This window comes from Rhopilema esculentum, chromosome 16 (assembly GCF_057945365.1).
Source record: "Rhopilema esculentum isolate cy_ngs chromosome 16, ASM5794536v1, whole genome shotgun sequence".
Classification (NCBI taxonomy): Eukaryota; Metazoa; Cnidaria; class Scyphozoa; order Rhizostomeae; family Rhizostomatidae; genus Rhopilema; species Rhopilema esculentum.
Window position 1 is genome coordinate 9,486,576 of NC_142830.1, and position 19,288 is coordinate 9,505,863.

The 19,288-nt window shown below is 34.3% G+C and overlaps 2 protein-coding genes across 2 annotated transcripts; one reads left to right on the forward strand and one right to left on the reverse strand.

The window, feature by feature from the left end:
• Positions 1–862: 862 nt before the first annotated feature.
• On the reverse strand, positions 863–13,493 carry LOC135682436 (origin recognition complex subunit 4). Its single transcript, XM_065197321.2, has 11 exons — positions 13,194–13,493; positions 11,764–11,854; positions 11,360–11,426; positions 9,404–9,489; positions 8,865–8,913; positions 8,045–8,193; positions 6,531–6,634; positions 5,457–5,526; positions 4,555–4,750; positions 3,937–4,032; positions 863–3,097 (listed from the first exon to the last, which is right to left on the reverse strand). The coding sequence occupies exons 1-11, from the start codon at positions 13,397–13,399 to the stop codon at positions 2,844–2,846; spliced, it is 1,368 nt and encodes a 455-aa protein (XP_065053393.2). The 5' UTR covers positions 13,400–13,493; the 3' UTR covers positions 863–2,843.
• Positions 13,494–13,557: 64 nt separating this feature from the next.
• On the forward strand, positions 13,558–19,288 carry LOC135682439 (cyclin-dependent kinase 2). Its single transcript, XM_065197325.2, has 7 exons — positions 13,558–13,880; positions 14,697–14,774; positions 15,091–15,211; positions 15,849–16,121; positions 16,528–16,589; positions 17,106–17,247; positions 17,941–19,288. The coding sequence occupies exons 1-7, from the start codon at positions 13,753–13,755 to the stop codon at positions 18,016–18,018; spliced, it is 882 nt and encodes a 293-aa protein (XP_065053397.1). The 5' UTR covers positions 13,558–13,752; the 3' UTR covers positions 18,019–19,288.

Sequence of the window (19,288 nt, forward strand, 5' to 3'; positions counted from 1 at the left end):
CTGACCCAATCCGATACGAAAATCAAGCTCTGTTCACACGATACCGGTTTAATTTCGTATCGAATTCACTCCTGTTCACACACAGCATAGAGATTTTCTATTATGTGGTTCACACGATGAAGCTACGCTTCAACACTGCTCCAAAAAATCCATTGTCTTGAAGCAGTTGCATAGCAACGTGAAATGTGTTTTTTTGTTTTGCTCTTTTTCTGATTGAATGCATTCTTTGACGTGACGGAACTGATACGCTGTTTTGTTTTGAAGAAGTATTTTTTTTTAAAAAAGAAAGAGCTGCTTTTATTTCGAAATCAATTTTCAAACAATATAATTTTCCTTTGCATTAATCTTGTGAAGCTCGTCATCGTCGCAAGGAACATTTTTATTGTTTAACTGCGATCCACTGTGATTTTGTGTCTTGAAAAGAGTGAAAAACTGTTTTTAAAAACGCCGAAAACGAAGCTGCTTTTTCGAAAGAGAGGTTCCGGAGCGAAACCGTAAGGGATTCATGCGTTCACACGAGCTCAAATCAAAAGCGATCCGATATGATTCCATTCCACATTTACAGCGGAATGGTTTGACTCCGCAAAAACGATACGGAGCGTATCGGATTCAAGCGTCATCGTGTGAACAGAAGGCCTATCCGATATGAAAAGCGATCCGATACGAAATGAATCCGGTATCATGTGACTCATTCCGGTATCGTGATGAATCCGCTAAACGGCTCACTTCGGCAAAACTGGCATGCTTCAAACTTCTCGAAATAACAACGGCAGCAATTATTCGACCTGCAAAATTCGCGGCAAAAATTGATACCTAACTTGGCCAAGTCCAAGTGATACCTAACTTGCTTGGTGTAATCTTAAACGAACATCTATCGTGGGAATACTTTATGATTGAAGTAACTTCTTCATGCTTCTATAGTATTTAATGTCCATGCTACAAACAAATCTCATTCCATTCAAATTGAAAACAGATTGCTGAGCTGCTCATCGTTTCGTCAAAGTAGTCTTTGTCTTTGTAGACGTTCTCTTTCAGCCTCTTCCGTCGTGCCTCTTAAAAAGATTGCATAAGGCTCAAGATGCTACTGTTGGTTTTCTTCTAGGCTGCTACGCCAAAGAGAAAGAAAGGGTACACTCAGTGGGGTCGCCACAGGATGGACTGGGGTGGGCATGTGGATCGCAGCTTTCCAAAAGATCAATTTTATAGTTTCTCGAAATCTGTCGAAAAACCCTTGGGGAATGGGGTTGATCAGATCGTATTTGATTTTTGTTCTTTTAAAAAAGCCCCTCTTATGAAAAATGCTGCTTGAGAAATTTGCATTTCCGAAAATTCGAAGGCGTTTCCTACGTTTTCAGAGTGTGTGAAGGGCGTGGTCGAGAAAAATTGTTTCCCATCCAAGTCTTTCGAGCTGGTTACGCTGGGTACACTTGACTGGTTGCCAATGAAGGGGCGCCAACGCAGAGCCTGGCATTTCGCACCATCCCGTGCCTGTGTGAAGTTTCAGGAAAAGGTGTTTGCAGAACTCCACCAAATTAACTGCTTGCAAAAAATAAAAAAGCCGAGGGTGCCATGAAATTTTCTACATAAATGCGCAATAACTTACGTATTAAAGCAAAGATGAAACTTTCAGCTCAGCACTGTAATAAACTGCATTTGTTTTTTTTCTTAAAGTTAGCTTTCGTATTGTAAATAATCTAAACTATATGCTACTTCTTCAATACTTGTAAAATAGCTTGTGGCACGGGGTGAAGAGTCACTCTGTGAAGAGATTGCCTTTCCGTCATTGCTGTCGCATTACACAAGTACATTATGATTATGATGATGATTTATTGCCAAGCATAATCAAATATTATCGAATAAACGTATTTGTTTCAATGTAATTTAGCGCATTTATAGTAAATTCCAGCTCATTTAGTTACTCTTTAGGATAACTATACACGCTGACGTTGGCAAAATAAGTTATTTTATACGTCAACTGAAAGTACTCAAAATTTGCTCTTAAATAAGACATACCACTACTAAATCATGCAATTGCTTTTGAATATAAAGCAGATTCATGGATTCATTACTGATCTTGCTGTTATCTATGCTGTCATCAATCAGTTGATTCTGAAGCAAATTTGTTTGGTCCCATCTTGGATTCTGAATCTTACTTCTCGAAAGAATTGAAATCTTATACTTTGGACAGCTCCCTGATGACCGCATTAAGCGTGAAACTCGGAGTGGCAACCTGTTCTATGCACCAAATAGCGTGTACAGCTCTGGCCTATACGGCATTGGGCATTTTTTGACAGACCGGTAAAGATTTATTTTCATTACCATACTAGTCATATGTCTTATCGTATCATATAAAATAGATTTTTCAAATTAGAGAAAATTTGTATTTTAGGAGATGTAAGACTGGAAGTTTTGCGTAAGGTATATTGGTTCTTGAATCTTAAGTAAGTAAGATGTCATAAGTAAGTTCCTAAAATGCTTCAATGATTGATAAATGAGGAAAATTTGGAGATATACTTATAACGACACTAAAATAAAAAATTCTTGGATTGCTGAAGATGTCTAAGTTTGAAAAATTTGGAAGTTTACATACGGGATACTTCCAAATAGGATCATCATCCGAAAGAAAACTTAAAGAGCCATAGATAAAAATGGCAAAAAATTTACAAATAAATCTTTTGAAATTATTCCAATAACTCAAAAGAATCCCCGAGGACTACTGCGCATGTCACAGGCAAACTGACCTGTAAACGAATTTAAACCCGTAGCATGGTGCACATGATCTACAAGTTCAATTTGATGGATAAGAGAGAGATGTGAAAGAAGGCAGCGCAAGGGATCCATAATCAGGCAAATTCAGTTGATGCCCAGTGCTTCAAATCAGTTGGACAACCTTGATACGAAGAGAAAACTTCGTTGATTTGACTGTCATCGACCAGCAGCATCATATGCTGGAACTCCTTCGGCAGGGACGACTGACTGACGCTGTGCACCGGTTTGACGAGTTCAACAGCAAGAAGATGCTCAAAAGCCTTCATTGCAACCCTTTTGTCGAATTTTTGAGTTGTTGTGCTTCGTTTTAATACAAAAGACTCGTATTCTGGAAAAACATTAAGGTGATAATTGATAAAAGCGAATCAAAACAAAAGGACCAGGCATTACCGATCGTTTAAATCCCCGCAAAAAATTTAAAGCTCTAGAAGGTGAAATGCTGCTAGTCATAAGTCACCACTTAATCTTGAATCTTACTCTTATTTTCACCAAGTCATAGAAGGAAATTGCAAAATTAGAACGGGCCAACAGTCGATATCACGGTTCTTCCTAGACAAAATCTCTCACAAATCTCTCACAGATGTTAGACCTTTCGTTACTTGCTTCAAATCGTCTGCCTCATAGCTTTTTTAGCTATTGCCTGCATAATTGGAGCACAAGCCCAAGGTCTAATAGAATACCTGAAGTAAATGACAGTATGTTAAAATGCAGCCTGTTTAAAGATTTTTACCACTATATAATACAAGGAGAAAAAACAATAATATAAGTTGGCCTGTTGCGTCTAAACCCAACAACAGGCACCAGATTCAGATTAGATGAAACCACCATCTTGCTAAAAGTCTACAATGCCTGTCAAAAGTACTCGGAACACCCAGCAATTTACGCTACATTTGTTATCTTTCATTCCTTTCATGAAAAAAATTACAACTTCCGCCCCCTTCCCCCTAAAACAATGTTAATGATTTAGAGAAATATCTATTTTAGGAAGCAAAGGAAAGTGTTTTCTAAAATCCTGACCCGGTTGATAGTAAACCAACATTGTTCTGTAGGGGAGAGGGGGGGGGGGGGGGTGATTGATTTTGAACTTTAAAATTTAAAATTGACGTCAGTGTTCCAAGACTTTTGGCAGGCATTGTAAGTGATGGCTAAGTAAATAAATTGACTAACCTTTATATATCATATCAAAGTTGAATGCTTCCCCGCTTCTTCTATCACGAATATGCTTCATTGCAACAATAAGACAGAGCTCCAATACAGACAAGCCTAAACAAATGAAGATTATCGATAAATTTATATGCATTAAAACTGAGATCGCGATTGCATTAGTATCTAATTAATTTATAAGCAACAAACATTTTTTGCTTGGTTTTCAATATTAAATCAAGAAGTTGATCAATTTAACGCCTATGAAATGAAAGCTTTTTAACTTACCCAGGGCTATCTATATATAACATATTTTGAAAAATTCATTGTAGATAAAATGGAGATCCGGTACACTTTCTTTCTGCAATTGACCTAATGATTGGCAGGCTTATTGTGTTATTTTGATGGAGCATTTTTAGAAAAAATAGCTTTGAAAAAAGGAAACATTTTGAGACATAGTAAGCTTTTCATCTAACACTCTTTAGATTATAAAACGTCAAACTTTTATCTAAATTTCTAAGCTAGGAAATATACATTCTAAGTTGTGGGTCGAAATAGGCCTATCAGAACACAAGCACATGACTGTTAATGCTTGCTTTTTCAAGCTTTTTATACCACTAAAAACAAGTGTAAGTTAACTACCATTCAAGATTAGTTGTTTGCTATCATTCTCTTGTCCTTTAAAAACATTCACAAGAATTTCAGAGGTAACGAAAGGAGTTTGGGTAGAAACTTTGCAAACTGCTTGTGCTAGACACATGGACAAAGAACGAATATCTTTTGACTTGTTAAAATGTTTCCTGATGACTTCCCGGCTAGCTCTGTCAGTTGCTAGAACCTAAAATTGATATGAACACGTTATAAAAAAACCAATAGGCCTGTTTGTTCCTTATCAAAATATCAAAGGCATCACATAAACGGAAATGGGTCACTGAAGTCTTCTCTGTGCTACAAAACTGAGCTGAAAATTACAACACTGAGATTACATTAGATTAGAGCTGAAAAATTTCATTAGCATAAAACTATGCAGAGTACACTGGTATTTATAAGATATTTTGATATGTTATTATTTTACATAACAACTATTCTTTCTCACTGTCTATAGAAAAGAATTACAAAAGTCAGCGATATACTAAAATCTCAATGGGAGAAAGATTATGTAAGTACAATATTGAAAACCCTACGGGACCTATAAAATTTTTAGCTTAATTTTTAACCTGGTTTGGATAGAGCAGTTATAAAAAGCTAGATGCTCTATACAGGAAGAATCGTCAGTTTTAGTTACACAGATGTTGTTCAGCGGATATTTTGTCTTGTGAGAACAATTTTAAAATATTGCAGCCACCATTCTATGTATTTCGGCTTGTTGCTTTTGCCCTCTTAGAAACCCCCCTCTTCCAATAGAAACATTTTTAATATATCAAGAAAGATTTACCACTTCGAAGATTTCAAAGTCTGTTTTAAAATAGGATAATATGAATTATTGCAGATAGCATTAAACTGGTAACGTCAACCTGGTGCACGAAAAAAGTAAGAACACCCACCGCCATGTACTTATTCCAACTGTCTCTGAATTTCCTTGACTGAAAATCAGCTGGAAGCATCAGCATGGATCTGAATTATAAAAAAAATCAGTAAAGAGTACATATAAGGAGTCTCACATTTAACAAATGCTGAATCAAACATATCAAAAGAGAAAGACAAATTTACTGTATAAGTACTGTCTACTTGTAAATAAAATTTACTGTAGAGCTTTGTGTAATAATGACACGCACTATTTTGATCCCATTTCAAAAACCCCTCCTCTCTAAGCAGCCGTTTCCTGTGGGAGGTTGCTTGGGGTTGGGGGAGACATTGTTCCCATATTGTAAGAACAACATGTGTCCTGCATCAGCGACAATTAAACAATCTAAGGGTGTTGCCTTATCGTAACTGCAAAAATTGTCAAAAGCTTGCCAATGTTTGGTTGCACATAAGAGGAGAATATCAAGGCATTAGAGAACAGAAAGAAAAAAATCGCCTGCAAAATATTGGTCAATTCACAATTGAGTCGGCCGAAAAAGATAATTTTTAGTAGAATAAGAATTGTAAGGGTGCTTAGCTGTAATTTTGTCGTTTTAAATTAACCAACCGTTAATGACTTAACAACGAATCGAATACTCAGAAAAAACAATAAAATATCTTCACGTAACATGAATTTAATATCCCCTACGTTCCAAATACGTTTACCTAAGAAACTACAGGATTGAGCAAGCCCCTTTAGGCCTAAGGGGTTTCGCAGTTGTTGAGAGGCAGAAGTTTAGTAGAATGTAAGAAGAAATAAGGTCGCAGAGTTAATACCAAAAACCATAAATTAAATATGTTGAAAACTGTTTTTTTGGGAGATGATGGGTACATTTATAACAGCCTAAAATTTACACTGCGGTCAGCAAAAATAGTTCAAAACATGAAAAAATGGTTTGCACGGTGCCCCCTACATATCAAGAAACTTCTCGTTTATGAAATGGCAGCTTTTCAAGGTGGGTCGTGTGTCACACCCCAAACTCCCCCTATAGCGACAGGCCTGTTTCAGCCATCTATAAATAACCAACCTTAGTTAACCAAGAAAGAAAACACACCTAAGCATAGTTATGTAATCTTCAAAGTCAATCTGACTGAATGTTAAAATGCTCCGATGAGAATATCTTGATTTAACTCGTTTTTCTAACAGCTCTATGACATCCTGAAAAACAAATATTTGATAAGTCATTTTCTATCGGAATATTAATCAAATATAAAGCTTGCATTATTGAAAGAACCCTGAAAATATTTGACAGTCAGAAAATTTAATAGAACAAAAGAATAGAGTAGACTTAATAGAACAAACGAATTTCAGGACGATAAGACAAAAGCTAGAAACTTAAAGACTCGAAACAAGGATTGGCTCATAGAATAGAGAACGGGGGAGGAGAAAACAATCACAAAGATGATTGTGAAAAAAACGACGTCAACATGCAGTCTGGTAAAAAATTCTTTCCTTGATTTTTCAATTAAAGTGACAAATGTTTCAGTGTAAAAACATAGAGAAAAGTGAACCAGTCTTATTTGCAAAACAGATAACAATCTGCGAAATAGATAACTGTGAAGAGAAGTTCACCTGAAATGTTGGCACAGAGCGGTATAAAGTTTAAAAATGTTCCAATATACTATAAGCTTAAAAACTGCTTTTACGTAATCACAAACTGATAGCAATATATGTAGCTTTAAGACAAGAATATACAATATATCAGAAAATATTGGGCAAATTCTGTCCTTCAAGGCGTAAGTTTGAGGTCTAGATACTGAAATAAAGCACTTAAAGTTTCTAATATTTGATTAGGTAGAATGGCTTGACTAGAATCGCTTGATTACGTTGAAATACATTGACTAGTTCAACCTCGGATAAGCCGTAGAATCTATGAATCTCAACAGCCAACTGTAGTCAAATTTGCGAAACCTCATGAAAAACCGAATACAATAGATATGTATTGGATGCAATAATATTGAGAATAATGGCTATTTTGAAACAGGCAAGCATGAAGTTCTATTTGACCTTTCAGCTCTGAAAAAGTGGTTGGAAGCTCTCGGACTTATTCTATTCCAGCCTACAGCAAAAACATATACAGACGAGCTCATATACATAGGAAATATCACAACTCGCACAACAATGTACAGTCCCTATCCACTTGTTGAAAATGCATTAAATTTGATTCGCATAAGTCAAATTTCATTAGTTAAATATTTGCGTAATGTTTAAGTCGAATATTTTCATAAATCGGTGTTTTCATCTGAATATCATCTAAATGAAGCCCTCTTGAGAAATACATCAGTGACCATATTCAGATGCTGTACAGGTACTTACGATATGGTTAACGTGATGTCACGTGATGATATAAAAATCCATCTATACTTCAGCTGATAGTGACAGCATTGAGTTTTTCCTCAATGGTGCTTGGTAAGGTTCTTTAATGTTAAATCTCGGTTTTAAATCAGTAATGGTTTATTTCATTTTTATACGGGTAGGTCGGACTTCGCATAAGACGGACTATTTTCGGTCTGGTCAAAAGAGATCCGACTTTTGCAAGTTTTTCTGTAGTAAGGAGACAGAACATACCAATCTACAAGTGACTCCAACCACGGCGATTGGCGTTTCTTTGTTACGGGAGACGTCAAGAAGATTGTATATAAGTGATTGGTTTTTATGTTGTGCGAATAAGTCAAACTCATCGAGAATCATTATGACAGAACGGGTTTCTTCGCTACCTGCAATATATATATGTAAGAGAAACAACACTTACAATTAAGATAGAAAATTATCAATAGCATTTATTTTTCGATGGCCCTTGATGGATATAGTTATTTTTATTCCGAAACTAGATATTGATATATGTTCACATTTTTGTCATTAATTTATGTACTCTCAAGAATCTGTAACGAAAAGTAGTTTAGCATACGGTAAGCGGGACAATCATTGTGGTGATTGTGACCCGCTGAGCGTAAAACACAATGACTTTCTTAAATCATCTATGACTATGCTTAAATATAACGATCAGGCATAAAAAGCTTTTTACTTCTCTTCCCTGTCATTGATAGACACGCAAAGTTTACTCATAAAAAATAGAAGTTTTGCAAAATGTTCTCTAGCCTTTGCACTTAGACCCACGGGGGCAAGCCTCTTCCTGGGCTGAATTGTTCGCCTCTTTATCAATATTTTTCAAATTTTGAACCCAATCTTAAAAAAACTGTTAGATCAGGCTGTAGCAAGTTTCAATTGACATATTTGTCTTTTTCAACAATTAAAAAGATACGCTTAAAGGTAACATGACTGTACCTGACGAAATAATAAATTCCTTTCCAAAAGCAGAAAATTTCTTGTATAATATACTCGGGGGCAGGAACTTCAAACCAGTCAAAAAAAGTTTAGCACCACTCACCACTACGAAAGGAATCCAAAATAAAAGCCAGATTATCCGCAAAGGACCCCTAAAATAAGATAATAATCAGTTGGTAAAATAAGTTGTTAATAATAAGTGGTGCTTTCATCAGACTCAACTCAATTCAACAAGAAAAGCTAGTATGATTAAAAAATTGCAAAAAGATATCTTTGGTGCAACAACTCAAGATAAATAACTTGAGAGATGAAAAATTTTGAAAATGACTAAATAAAACAAAAACCAAACATAAATATACTAGCATTCCTTTTCAAGGCCAGACATAAAAACTGAGAAAGTTTATCAAAACAAAACCATTTGATCAATACCACGCAAGCCACAAATTAACTTGCAATTTAAATTAAATATAACAGAAAAAGGGTCTTTTGTTTTTATGTAGACCAATTCCAAAACGCCAAAATTAAAAGACGACTTTTTTTGCCCACGTACTAAAGTATATCATTTTTCCACTGTCCATGCTCTCTTAAAATTTTACAGTACCAACGACTTTGCAGTTCCCAAAAAAAATTTAAATTGCATACAAACACTTGATCTCCAATAACGTTTTCAAGCTTCAACTGCCTCGCAATTTCTTGCAACGAGGTCCTATCATCTGTTTGCAACAAACCTATAAAACCATGAAACTATCAAAAACAAAATCTTGAATTAAAATAAAATTCTACTTTGCATAATTGAATATGTTGTTGTCACAAACATAGACCTTCCTAGTCTCGCACATTCTGTGCTTGTTTCAACAATTTGAGAAGGAAGGACGAAAAAATTCAATTTCTCTTAGAAGATCAAAATTGATACCCATTACACATAACCCTGTCACACGACTTTGCTTAATTGTGAAAATAAAATTAATCTTTACTTTCTTCAACAGAGGTGGAAGAAACTTTTTTCTTTCTGAGAACCTAAGTATCTGGCTAAAAACTTTCTGCAAGAATTCAAGGGGTAGACAAATAACTTTCTGTTTGTGCCTACAATACTGTATTTAGCTGAAGAAATTCAAGACGTTTATATGAAACTGACTCTGAGTAGACCTAACTCAACATATTAGATATGGCTTTACTTGATGCATAAATGCACATAAGAGGGAAATCAACTTTAGCCAGAAATTTATGCATTTATTCAATCATCGCGATGGAAAAACTAAAATCAGAAGGCAATAATTTCTAAACATAGTTTCAGAAGAGTCAGGGGCACAATCATTTGAATTGTATGGTGCATTTTACGGAGAAGGCTTAACACAGCCTATTCTTTGAGAAGTGTGAAGAAATATATGGTTGAAATGGAGTCCTAACATGAATCAAATTACTTTAACCAAGCATATTCACTTATGATCAATGCTGCTCACACCATAGTACAAGAAATAATTTCTGTGAAAGTAGATTCCAGTCCCTATATTAATCTCAGTCTAAACAATGGTTTGTCTAAAAAGCTCAGCTGCCAAAAAAAATGTTGATGGTGAGTGGTTGAGATTTCTGTGAGATGGTGAATGTGCACAAAGAATTTCTTTCCAATGGAAAGAGACTATACCCGACAGTCCATTGGCAGCTCATATTTAGCTGCTTACAGGCAAGTTGAAATAATATTAAATGCTGATTTGACTTAACTCTTGTCACCAGATTTTTACATTTACTTTAACACTTCAAAACTTTTCTGTGAAACTTTCTGCTAATATTTTCATCCAGAAAAATTTGAGTGGTTGCGATACTTTTTCCACCTCTGCTCTTCAAAGTGGAAAATTTCCTTTCACCTGAAGCCACATTGGTAAATCATTGCGTTTGGAAATATTCATAAGTAATTTTTGTACCTTTCCTCTCTTTAACTTTAGCTTTTCGGCACAGGACAGCATTTAACTGGTGTGTTACCAATCAAATTGGGCAAATAAGCAACACATGAGGTTTAGGATGCATATTTGTTAATTTCTTAAATTCTTGTCCTCTCCCACTAAATTTCCCAAAAATATTAGAAGCATTGTCATGTGATTGTCCCAAAGAGATGAAGTAATGTGATAAATGGGCTAATGGGCCAGAAGTAAAAAAAATATGTCTGAAGTTTGGATTTTGGTCAAGTTTCATGATTCCTTTCCAAATATATCTGACCATTCCAGACAATTTGGGGCCCCTCTAAAACTAGGGCCCTGGGTACAGTGCCCAGAGTGCCCTGTGATTAATGCAGCACTGCCCCCCCCTCCTTCGGAAAAAATCAAATTAATGCCTTTATGGAAAAAACTAATGACTACATGGAAAAAATTCTGTGGCAATTAATGCCTACATTGGAAAAAATTCTGTAGAAAATGCTATCAGAAATCTTTTCTTGACACTTGGAAATTATACAAATGATACGAGGCCCACCAGCAAGAGACCCTGGGACAACTTGACCTCCCTGCCCCCTCTCAGTGGCAAGGTACAAAACATCATCTATCTTAGAAAGACTTAATATATAAAGCTTTGACAGGTAGCTCTTTAGTAAAGTATTTTAGTTCTCACCATTTAAAAATACAACAAAATAATTTTCTGATGATTCTTCTAAATCATGAAGGGCAGCTTCAATCAGCTAAAAAGAAATATATGAACATTAAAGCATTTTAAAACAACTATGGTATCTAAGCCAAAAATACAAAGAAAAAATCTATGTGATAAGGGTGAAAAAGTAGTTTTCTAGATGAATCTGGTGACCTGTCCATAAATAGAATTATGTATCATTTTAATGATTAATTCTTTGATTGAGAAATAAAAACATAGCATAAAAAGTTATTTTATTCACAAAAAGAAGGCCATGATCTAAAAAAATAATTCAAGCCAACAATCTCAATTTGATCCAACTTCAAAATGATATCACCTAGGTAACTAGTATGTGCATAGCTGTAGAATTATATTGCTGTTAAGATTACCTTTGTCTTTCCACTTCCTCTAGGACCAATAACTAAAGCAGAATTGCTTTCTCCAAATTTGACACATTGCTCAAAAACATCTATCAGCTGCCTAGTAAGAGGTTTTTTCAAATTGTCAAATTGAAAGATTGAAAAACTATTAAATTATCTATTGTTAAATGTCAAACAAGGAAACATGTTTGTTTTTCATGGTTGTGAGTGGCAAAATATAACAATAGCCTTTATGCTCCACAGCAACCTGTGATGATATGAACATTTGGTTTGCAGTAACTTAAAAACAAGTGATCTTATCGACAACGTGAAGACTATATTGCAACCCCATGGATTAACAGACCTTTCAAATGCAGCTTTACTGCAACTTCTTTATCGTCATGAAAAATTATCTTTGAATTCAAATGCAAGCAATCTTGAGGCAACATTAAAATATACCCAGACCTCTGAACCAGGGCCCATTCCATGTCAACTGTATGCAGAAGGTCCACCGGGGCATTTGTTTAGGTACGCCGATAATATAAAAGCAGTTAGTAAAACTGTAAACATTGTTGCACCAGACAAAGAAAATTGATTATTAGAGAAAACTGTGGTGTGTGAGTCTTTATTTTACATTTAACTATGTACATGGCTTCATGTTTAGCATGCAAACTATCAAAAATTTAAAGTTCGCACAAAGATTTTTATTGGTTTGCACGCCAAACGCCAAAAAAACCTGAGTGTATGCCGAAGATCTTTGGGCCTAAGTACATGGAATGCACCATGGCCCCTGAAAGGTTTCATTAAGTAGTTTTAAAAGTCTTCTCTCCTATGTAATTTGTCTTTCATAAATTTTGTTTAGTTTTTGTCAATGTGTTTTTTGTTCAATTTAATAGTTGTAATTTTTATTTGTTATGTTATATTTATGATGTTTATTTAATGTAATGGTCACAGGGTTGCTAAGTATTTCCATCCTCCCTGTGGCATTGTCTTGTAGTTTGTCAGTTTTGTAAAACTTTATGAGAATATATAAAAAAGAAGTAGAAAATTAGATAGATATATGCATAATTAACACCTAAAGAAGTTCTTAATTTAACACACTGCGCATTAATTGTTTGCACACCAAAAGAAGGGGCATTAGAATTGTTAATTCACTTTTGTGAACAGACCTTAGGAGGAGCAAACCCTTAATTACCAAATATCATAAAAAATCATCAATAACAGATTTGATTTTCGGCATTTACTTTAGACAGCTAAAACTCAAAAGTTGCTTGAATGATTGAATTCTTAGAAACTTTCCAAGCATGCACGAGGCCCTTGACCGTCGCAAAGCATATATTTGAAGTTTTTTGCTTGGAAATATAGAGAATCGAGTGACAACATAAAACATATCTGCAAAATGTGATCCCTCTTAGAAACTCAGCACATGCTTCTTTAAATCTGATGCAAATGCTTCCTACCTCTTCTGGTTTTCTAAGCCAAAACTCAACCAAAATTTCGAGGGAACATCCATCCCAAAAAGTCTTCTTTTTAGCAGCACCCTTGCTAACTTCAGATCAGATGGATCTACTTCATCTTGATCAACAACAGCTTCTTGCTTACTTGTTTCTTCCTTAAAACATTTAGTATCTGGAGCTTTGGATTTTCGTCGCGAGCTTCTCTTCATTTTCAAGTATCTAAATACAGCAAAGACGTGGGCCTATCCATTCGAATTTTGAATTCCCAACATTCCCGCTATGAATGCCTCCTATTCATTCGCAACCTCTTTTAAATAATTCTATAACGAGGCCGTATCATACGAAAGCGCGCGAAAAAAGTTAGTCGTCAATAGAAACTTTTTTGGCAGAAGCAGAAGCCTATCCAGATATAAAAAATTGTGTTAAATTTATGTTATGTTTGGGAAAGTAATCAAGAAGCTTAGACTGAAATAATTCGATTTGAAATTGAGAATATTAAATTCACAAATTAAGTGAAGTAATTCAGCATGGTTGCGAATTAGGAGGAGCCTCTTGGATTTGAATGCATGGAGGGATGGATGGTTTTGAAAGGGTGGAAAAAATTGGCGAGGGGACTTATGGAATTGTCTATAAAGCAAGAGACAAATCAACTGGAAAGACAGTGGCCTTAAAGAAGATACGACTCGATTCGTAAGATTTTGAAGCCCTCATACTCATATTCTATTTTAATTAACAAACGTGTCGCTATACAAATCAGCGTGTCGAACGGAAGAAATTTTGAAGCAAATAAAAGGTAAGCAGCCTGTAAAAGATATCCACGTCACTGAGGCAAGAGAGTGGACAGGAGTTATGAGATGCAACTTTTCTGGCAATGTGCACCCTCTCTTTGTTCTTAAATGGAAATGCCAAAATTCTTAGTTTGGTGTTTGGTTGGGCTTGTGGTATATCTAATTGATAATATTAGGCTGGGCTGGGCTTGTTCATATATCTAAATATGAAAAGTATTTGAAGCTGCAATGCTGCAAATGACTAAACTGATTTTCATTTAAATGATTTCTTCTATCTATTAAAAGCTTTAAGGTTTTAAATGATAGCCTGCCCCAAAATATGTTGGCAGACATAAATTTGTTCTTTTGGGCTGCAATGAATTTTGTTTCCTTGAATTTGGTTTTATTCAGAATTCTAGGCTACTAAGGCTTTGAAAATTAACTAAGATAATAATGAACTTATGAGCAAGAGAACAAGAAGGAAACACTCATACATCAATTCACAAGTTCTGCAACAAAAGCTTATACAGAAAGAAAGAAATTATCAGTCTAATTGACAAGAACTAATTTCTGTGCAATGAATTACAAAAAATTAAGTGAAACAATATACACACAATCTTATTGCAAAAGGAGTATTTTTGGTTTCTTTTCAATATTGATTTCCCTGTAGCTGAAAGTGGGAATGATAATTCATATATATATATTTATCAATTCTTACAAAAAGTTTTGATTTCTTCAGGGAAACTGATGGTGTTCCTAGCACTGCAATAAGGGAAATAGCCTTATTAAAAGAAGTCTCTCACCCTAATATTGTCAGGTAAATTTAGTTTTAAATTCTATTCTAGCAGTCTTTTGAAAGATTTTAAGTTTGATGAAGAAGTTAACCTAGCCTTGTCAATTATCATAGGATTTGCCTATCTTGACATTGTTATTACTATCCAACATTGCTTACTCAAGTTTGTTACATTGGATAAGAGGGCTTTGCCATTCGAACAAAAACATTTCAATTTTAGTTCATTGTGAAAACTTTCAAGCTCCACATCATGATTATTCATGATCTGAAGATGTGATTTAAAATCAACACCACTATCCCCCTTTTTAGGAGAAGTCTAACATGATATCTTTTCTTTTAGATTGTTAGATGTTATATACAGTGATAAGAAGCTTTATTTGGTTTTCGAGTATCTAAGCCAAGACTTGAAAAAATATATGGATACTGCTCCTGCTGGGAGTCTAGAACCAAAACTTGTAAAGGTATTCCACCTATGCTACATTTCAAGTTGACATGTCAAGATGCTTAAATTTAAGATAAGAAATATGACAGAGTTTTGTATTATTCTGAATGAAAAAATTTAAGCTTAGATCTCCAAGCAACAACATTGAATTTTGTAAACAAAGAAGAAAAATAAAATGCTGATCAAGGGAAATGAATTTGTGGTTTGTTCAAAAAAGTCTGTAATGATGACATGTTTCAGATAATTGGAAGAACCCGGTCATCTTTTCATCTAGCAGTTTTGGAATTGATCTCCATATAAACAAAAAACGGCCATTGTGTAGACAGAAGGAGTTTGTTTTCTCTCTTGCACAGTGGTAATTTTTCTATAGGCATGCAGCACTGATTGAACAACTATGCTGGTCATATGCTTGCATTTTTCTTATTGGCCTATTTTGATCCACAACTATGTATATATTTTCCATTGTGTTATTTCAGGCCCTTATTCTGATGTTTTATACTCAGAGGAGACAAAAAAGCTTTTTGTATTATATTTTAAAATGTTTGCTCCTTTCAAAGCCTTTTTCAAGTTCTGTACAAGTAAGAAAATGTTTGCATTAATTGATAAGCAAACTTCTTTACTTGCTATGCAATATTTTAATATGTCAAATCTTTTAGAGTTACTTGTATCAGTTGTTGAGTGGAATTGCCTATTGCCATGCCCATCGAATACTCCACAGAGACCTGAAACCACAAAACCTGTTAATAGATGTTCAAGGTAATATTAAGCTTGCAGACTTTGGGCTTGCTCGAACATTTGGGGTACCCGTGAGAACATACACCCATGAAGTTGTCACATTATGGTACAGGTCTCCAGAAATTCTCTTAGGCTGCAAATTCTATTCCTGTTCTGTTGATATCTGGAGCATTGGTTGCATATTTGCAGAAATGGTATGTTAAAAGAAGTTAAGAACATTCTATTTTCTTCTTCTTCTCTTCTCTTTTATTGTAATGTTCTGTTGAAGATTTTCTTTTTAAAGGCCAGGATAACAGTACCAATGATGTTAACCACATACTCAAATTAAAACCTATTTAGTTAATGATAAACACTGTTTATTATATAAAATCCACTGAAGTCTCTTTTCCCTTTTATGTATATCTGAGATTTAGCTTAACTTTTTAGATACTTAATATGAAAGATGAAGAAGAAATTTGTTGGAATAAAGCATATTTCACACTCGTTATTAATTGGCAGCAATTGAATAATTCATTATTCTTTTCTTGTGATACTGCTGCCAATCTCATAACAATTAAAACAATAATATAACAAACTATATTTTTTATATTTTCTCTAAAGGTGACAAGAAAAGCACTTTTTCCTGGTGACTCTGAAATTGATCAACTTTTTAGAATTTTCAGGTACTTGCTCTGTTGCTTTTCTATATTTTTTCTTCATACTAACATAAACTGTAGAGACAAAGAAAATTTCCTTTTCTTGTCCAATTTTAATCTATTTATAGTTAATTAGAAAGCTTTAGTGTTAGAGTTTAAATTGAAACAAGCCAATTATCATTGTTAACATTCAGACTTTCCAACTTTATAGGCTTCAAATTAGAGAATCATCTTGAAAATAGAAATAATGAAAGTGGGTTCAAACATGAAAATTCTCAAACCTTGAAATTTGCATAAAAGTTCTTCACACAGCAGATTTTCAATTACAAGGAGTTACAAGTCTTTCAAATGAACTCAAATTGAGGGAAGATATTTGAAAATGAAGAAAGGGCATCCTTTCATAAAAATATTTTTAAACCTTCTTAAAAATACCATTAAGCCATTTTTGGGTATTCTACAATAATGAATGCTACATAAAAAGATTGCTAATAGCTGAGTTATCATTTCTTTATAAGAACTGTATCATCTGAATTTTCAATTCAGAACACTTGGTACCCCTGATGAAACTATATGGCCTGGTGTTGGGCACCTCAAAGAATTTAAACAAGATTTTCCAAAATGGAAAAGTCAAGATCTTCAGAAGATTATCCCACAGCTTGATAAAGATGGAACTGATTTACTCATGGTATGCTGTCTTTAGGTTTTCATTTGTACAATACAGTGGATTTTCTTGTCAACAAAGATGAAATGTGCTGAAACAGTTTATAATGGGAATAAACACGTAACTTAAAATTGACAAAATTTGCATAGCACATACTTGAATTTAGGTCCCATGTGGCTCAACATGATGAGGGTCAGCCTGGAAAAATATCTGTCCCTTTCTAAAAAAGGACTCTACTATATAAAACAACCCATATTACCGAATTATAGTTTTATGTAGTAAAGTAAAACAAAATTTCAACAAAACAAAATTCTGTACCAAAAATATCAAAAATGTTTTTTAAGATTTATCCATCCCTAATATATAATGACAGAATTTTGTCCAGAAATTGTCAGACTGAGCCCATTTTAGCTTACGTGCCATGGGGTGGTGCTAGAGATATCTAAAATCTAAGCAGCTTTTCAATTATAATTCTATTGATGCATAATCATCCTTAGGGGTGTCACTGCTTTAGTCTTGTCAAGGGTATAGACATAACTATGATTCTGACAAAAGTTCATGCTTTATAAGGGCACTTGACCACTACAATGTTCTTCAACCAGTTTAACAAAAACTCACAAAAAGTTTTCATAGATTCTTTTATTTTGCTTTGTTGTCAATGTCCCTAAATGAACTGAAAACCATTCCGATTGATTTGTTTAATCTATTCATTTTTAGAAAATGCTCATTTACGAGCCATGTCAAAGGATATCTGCAAGAAGTGCACTGAGCGAAGCATATTTCAGAGATTTGTGAGCCTTTCCACTGCCACGAGAATGCAAATATTCTTCCGCAGTTTGGGTAAAGTGATTGTGTTAGATTAGTTTAGATTCTGGCTTCGCCATTCTGATTTGTCGTGCATTGATTCAAAGCCCTCATAAAAAATATTTTTAGAAGAAATTGTTGAGCATATTTTTTTGTCAACACTAGTTAAAGGAAATAGATCTGCAAAATCTTACTCTTAGAACAGTATTTTAGGCTATGTTGGGGAAAGTTAAATGAATTGTGCCAGTTTATCTTTTTCTCTCCTGTTTACAGATTTTGGTATTTGTGAGCAATATAGATTTTAAGATTAACATTTCTTACATATACTTGTCTTTGCATCAACAAAGTTTCAAAATTTGTTAAATAGATAGTGTCCTAATTGTTAAAAGTGGTGCATGATTTTTGTGACGGACTTTGTCAATCAACGGTTTGAGCCTATTTGTAAAAGTCTTCCTTCATGCTCCAAAAACACCTAAACACCTGTTATCCATGACTAACATGTTATTAAATTCAAGCTTGTTTTTCATTATACGGAAAGTTTAATGGTTAATGTTTTGTAGAAAAACTTTTCATGTTGAGCTGTTGTTTGCCCTCCGTATGTTCATTGTGATGTTTGCATGTAACAAGTTTGGTAATTGATATTTATACCAATGTTCGGTATTAAATGTGCTGCCAGAAATTTATCTAGAAGTAATCTTGTTGTAATTTGCTATCAACATGCGTAGTTCAGCTTGAAATGCAATATTTAACCTTGCCGTCGTTTTGGAACTTCTAAATTCGCCTCGGCAACGTCGTTCATTTTTTCTTCAGTTATGACAAGGAAACTGAAAAGTATTGAAGAGAATAGCCCTTTCGATAAATAAGAATTAATAATGACAGGATACCTTACCTTTGATAAAATGAAATAAATTTGTTTGGTCAAGAAAACTATTTTGCACCCAAGTAATCAAAGTAAACAAGCTGAAAATTTGTATGATGCCATTGGATCAATAATTTGTATAATTGTTGTATTGATATAATTTGTATGATGCCATAGAATTATATCGTCAGATAACCTTTTCTATTTTTGAGCCCCTACAATCACCCTACCCCACCTGCAATGGGTAAATCGAAATTTAAGCAACAAATGGTTCGAGCAGTTATTGTCAAGAAATGATGGTTTTTGACAGATGACACTAGGCTGCTTTCTTTCGCTTTGTTACATTAACATCTTTTTGTGTAAATAACTATTTGAATAAATTATATATTCACAAATGATGCA

Bases quoted from the DNA above. Each gene is read 5' to 3' on its own strand.
- LOC135682439 (XM_065197325.2), top strand. From the start codon at position 13,753: ATGCATGGAGGGATGGATGGTTTTGAAAGGGTGGAAAAAATTGGCGAG. The intron at 13,881-14,696 runs GTAAGATTTTGA...TGATTTCTTCAG, and splicing joins AAGAAGATACGACTCGATTC to GGAAACTGATGGTGTTCCTA. The intron at 16,122-16,527 runs GTATGTTAAAAG...TTTTCTCTAAAG, and splicing joins GTTGCATATTTGCAGAAATG to GTGACAAGAAAAGCACTTTT.
- LOC135682436 (XM_065197321.2), bottom strand. From the start codon at position 13,399: ATGAAGAGAAGCTCGCGACGAAAATCCAAAGCTCCAGATACTAAATGT. The intron at 11,855-13,193 runs GTAGGAAGCATT...ACCTCTTACTAG, and splicing joins GGCTTAGAAAACCAGAAGAG to GCAGCTGATAGATGTTTTTG. The intron at 4,751-5,456 runs GTGGGTGTTCTT...TATCAATTTTAG, and splicing joins GTTGGAATAAGTACATGGCG to GTTCTAGCAACTGACAGAGC.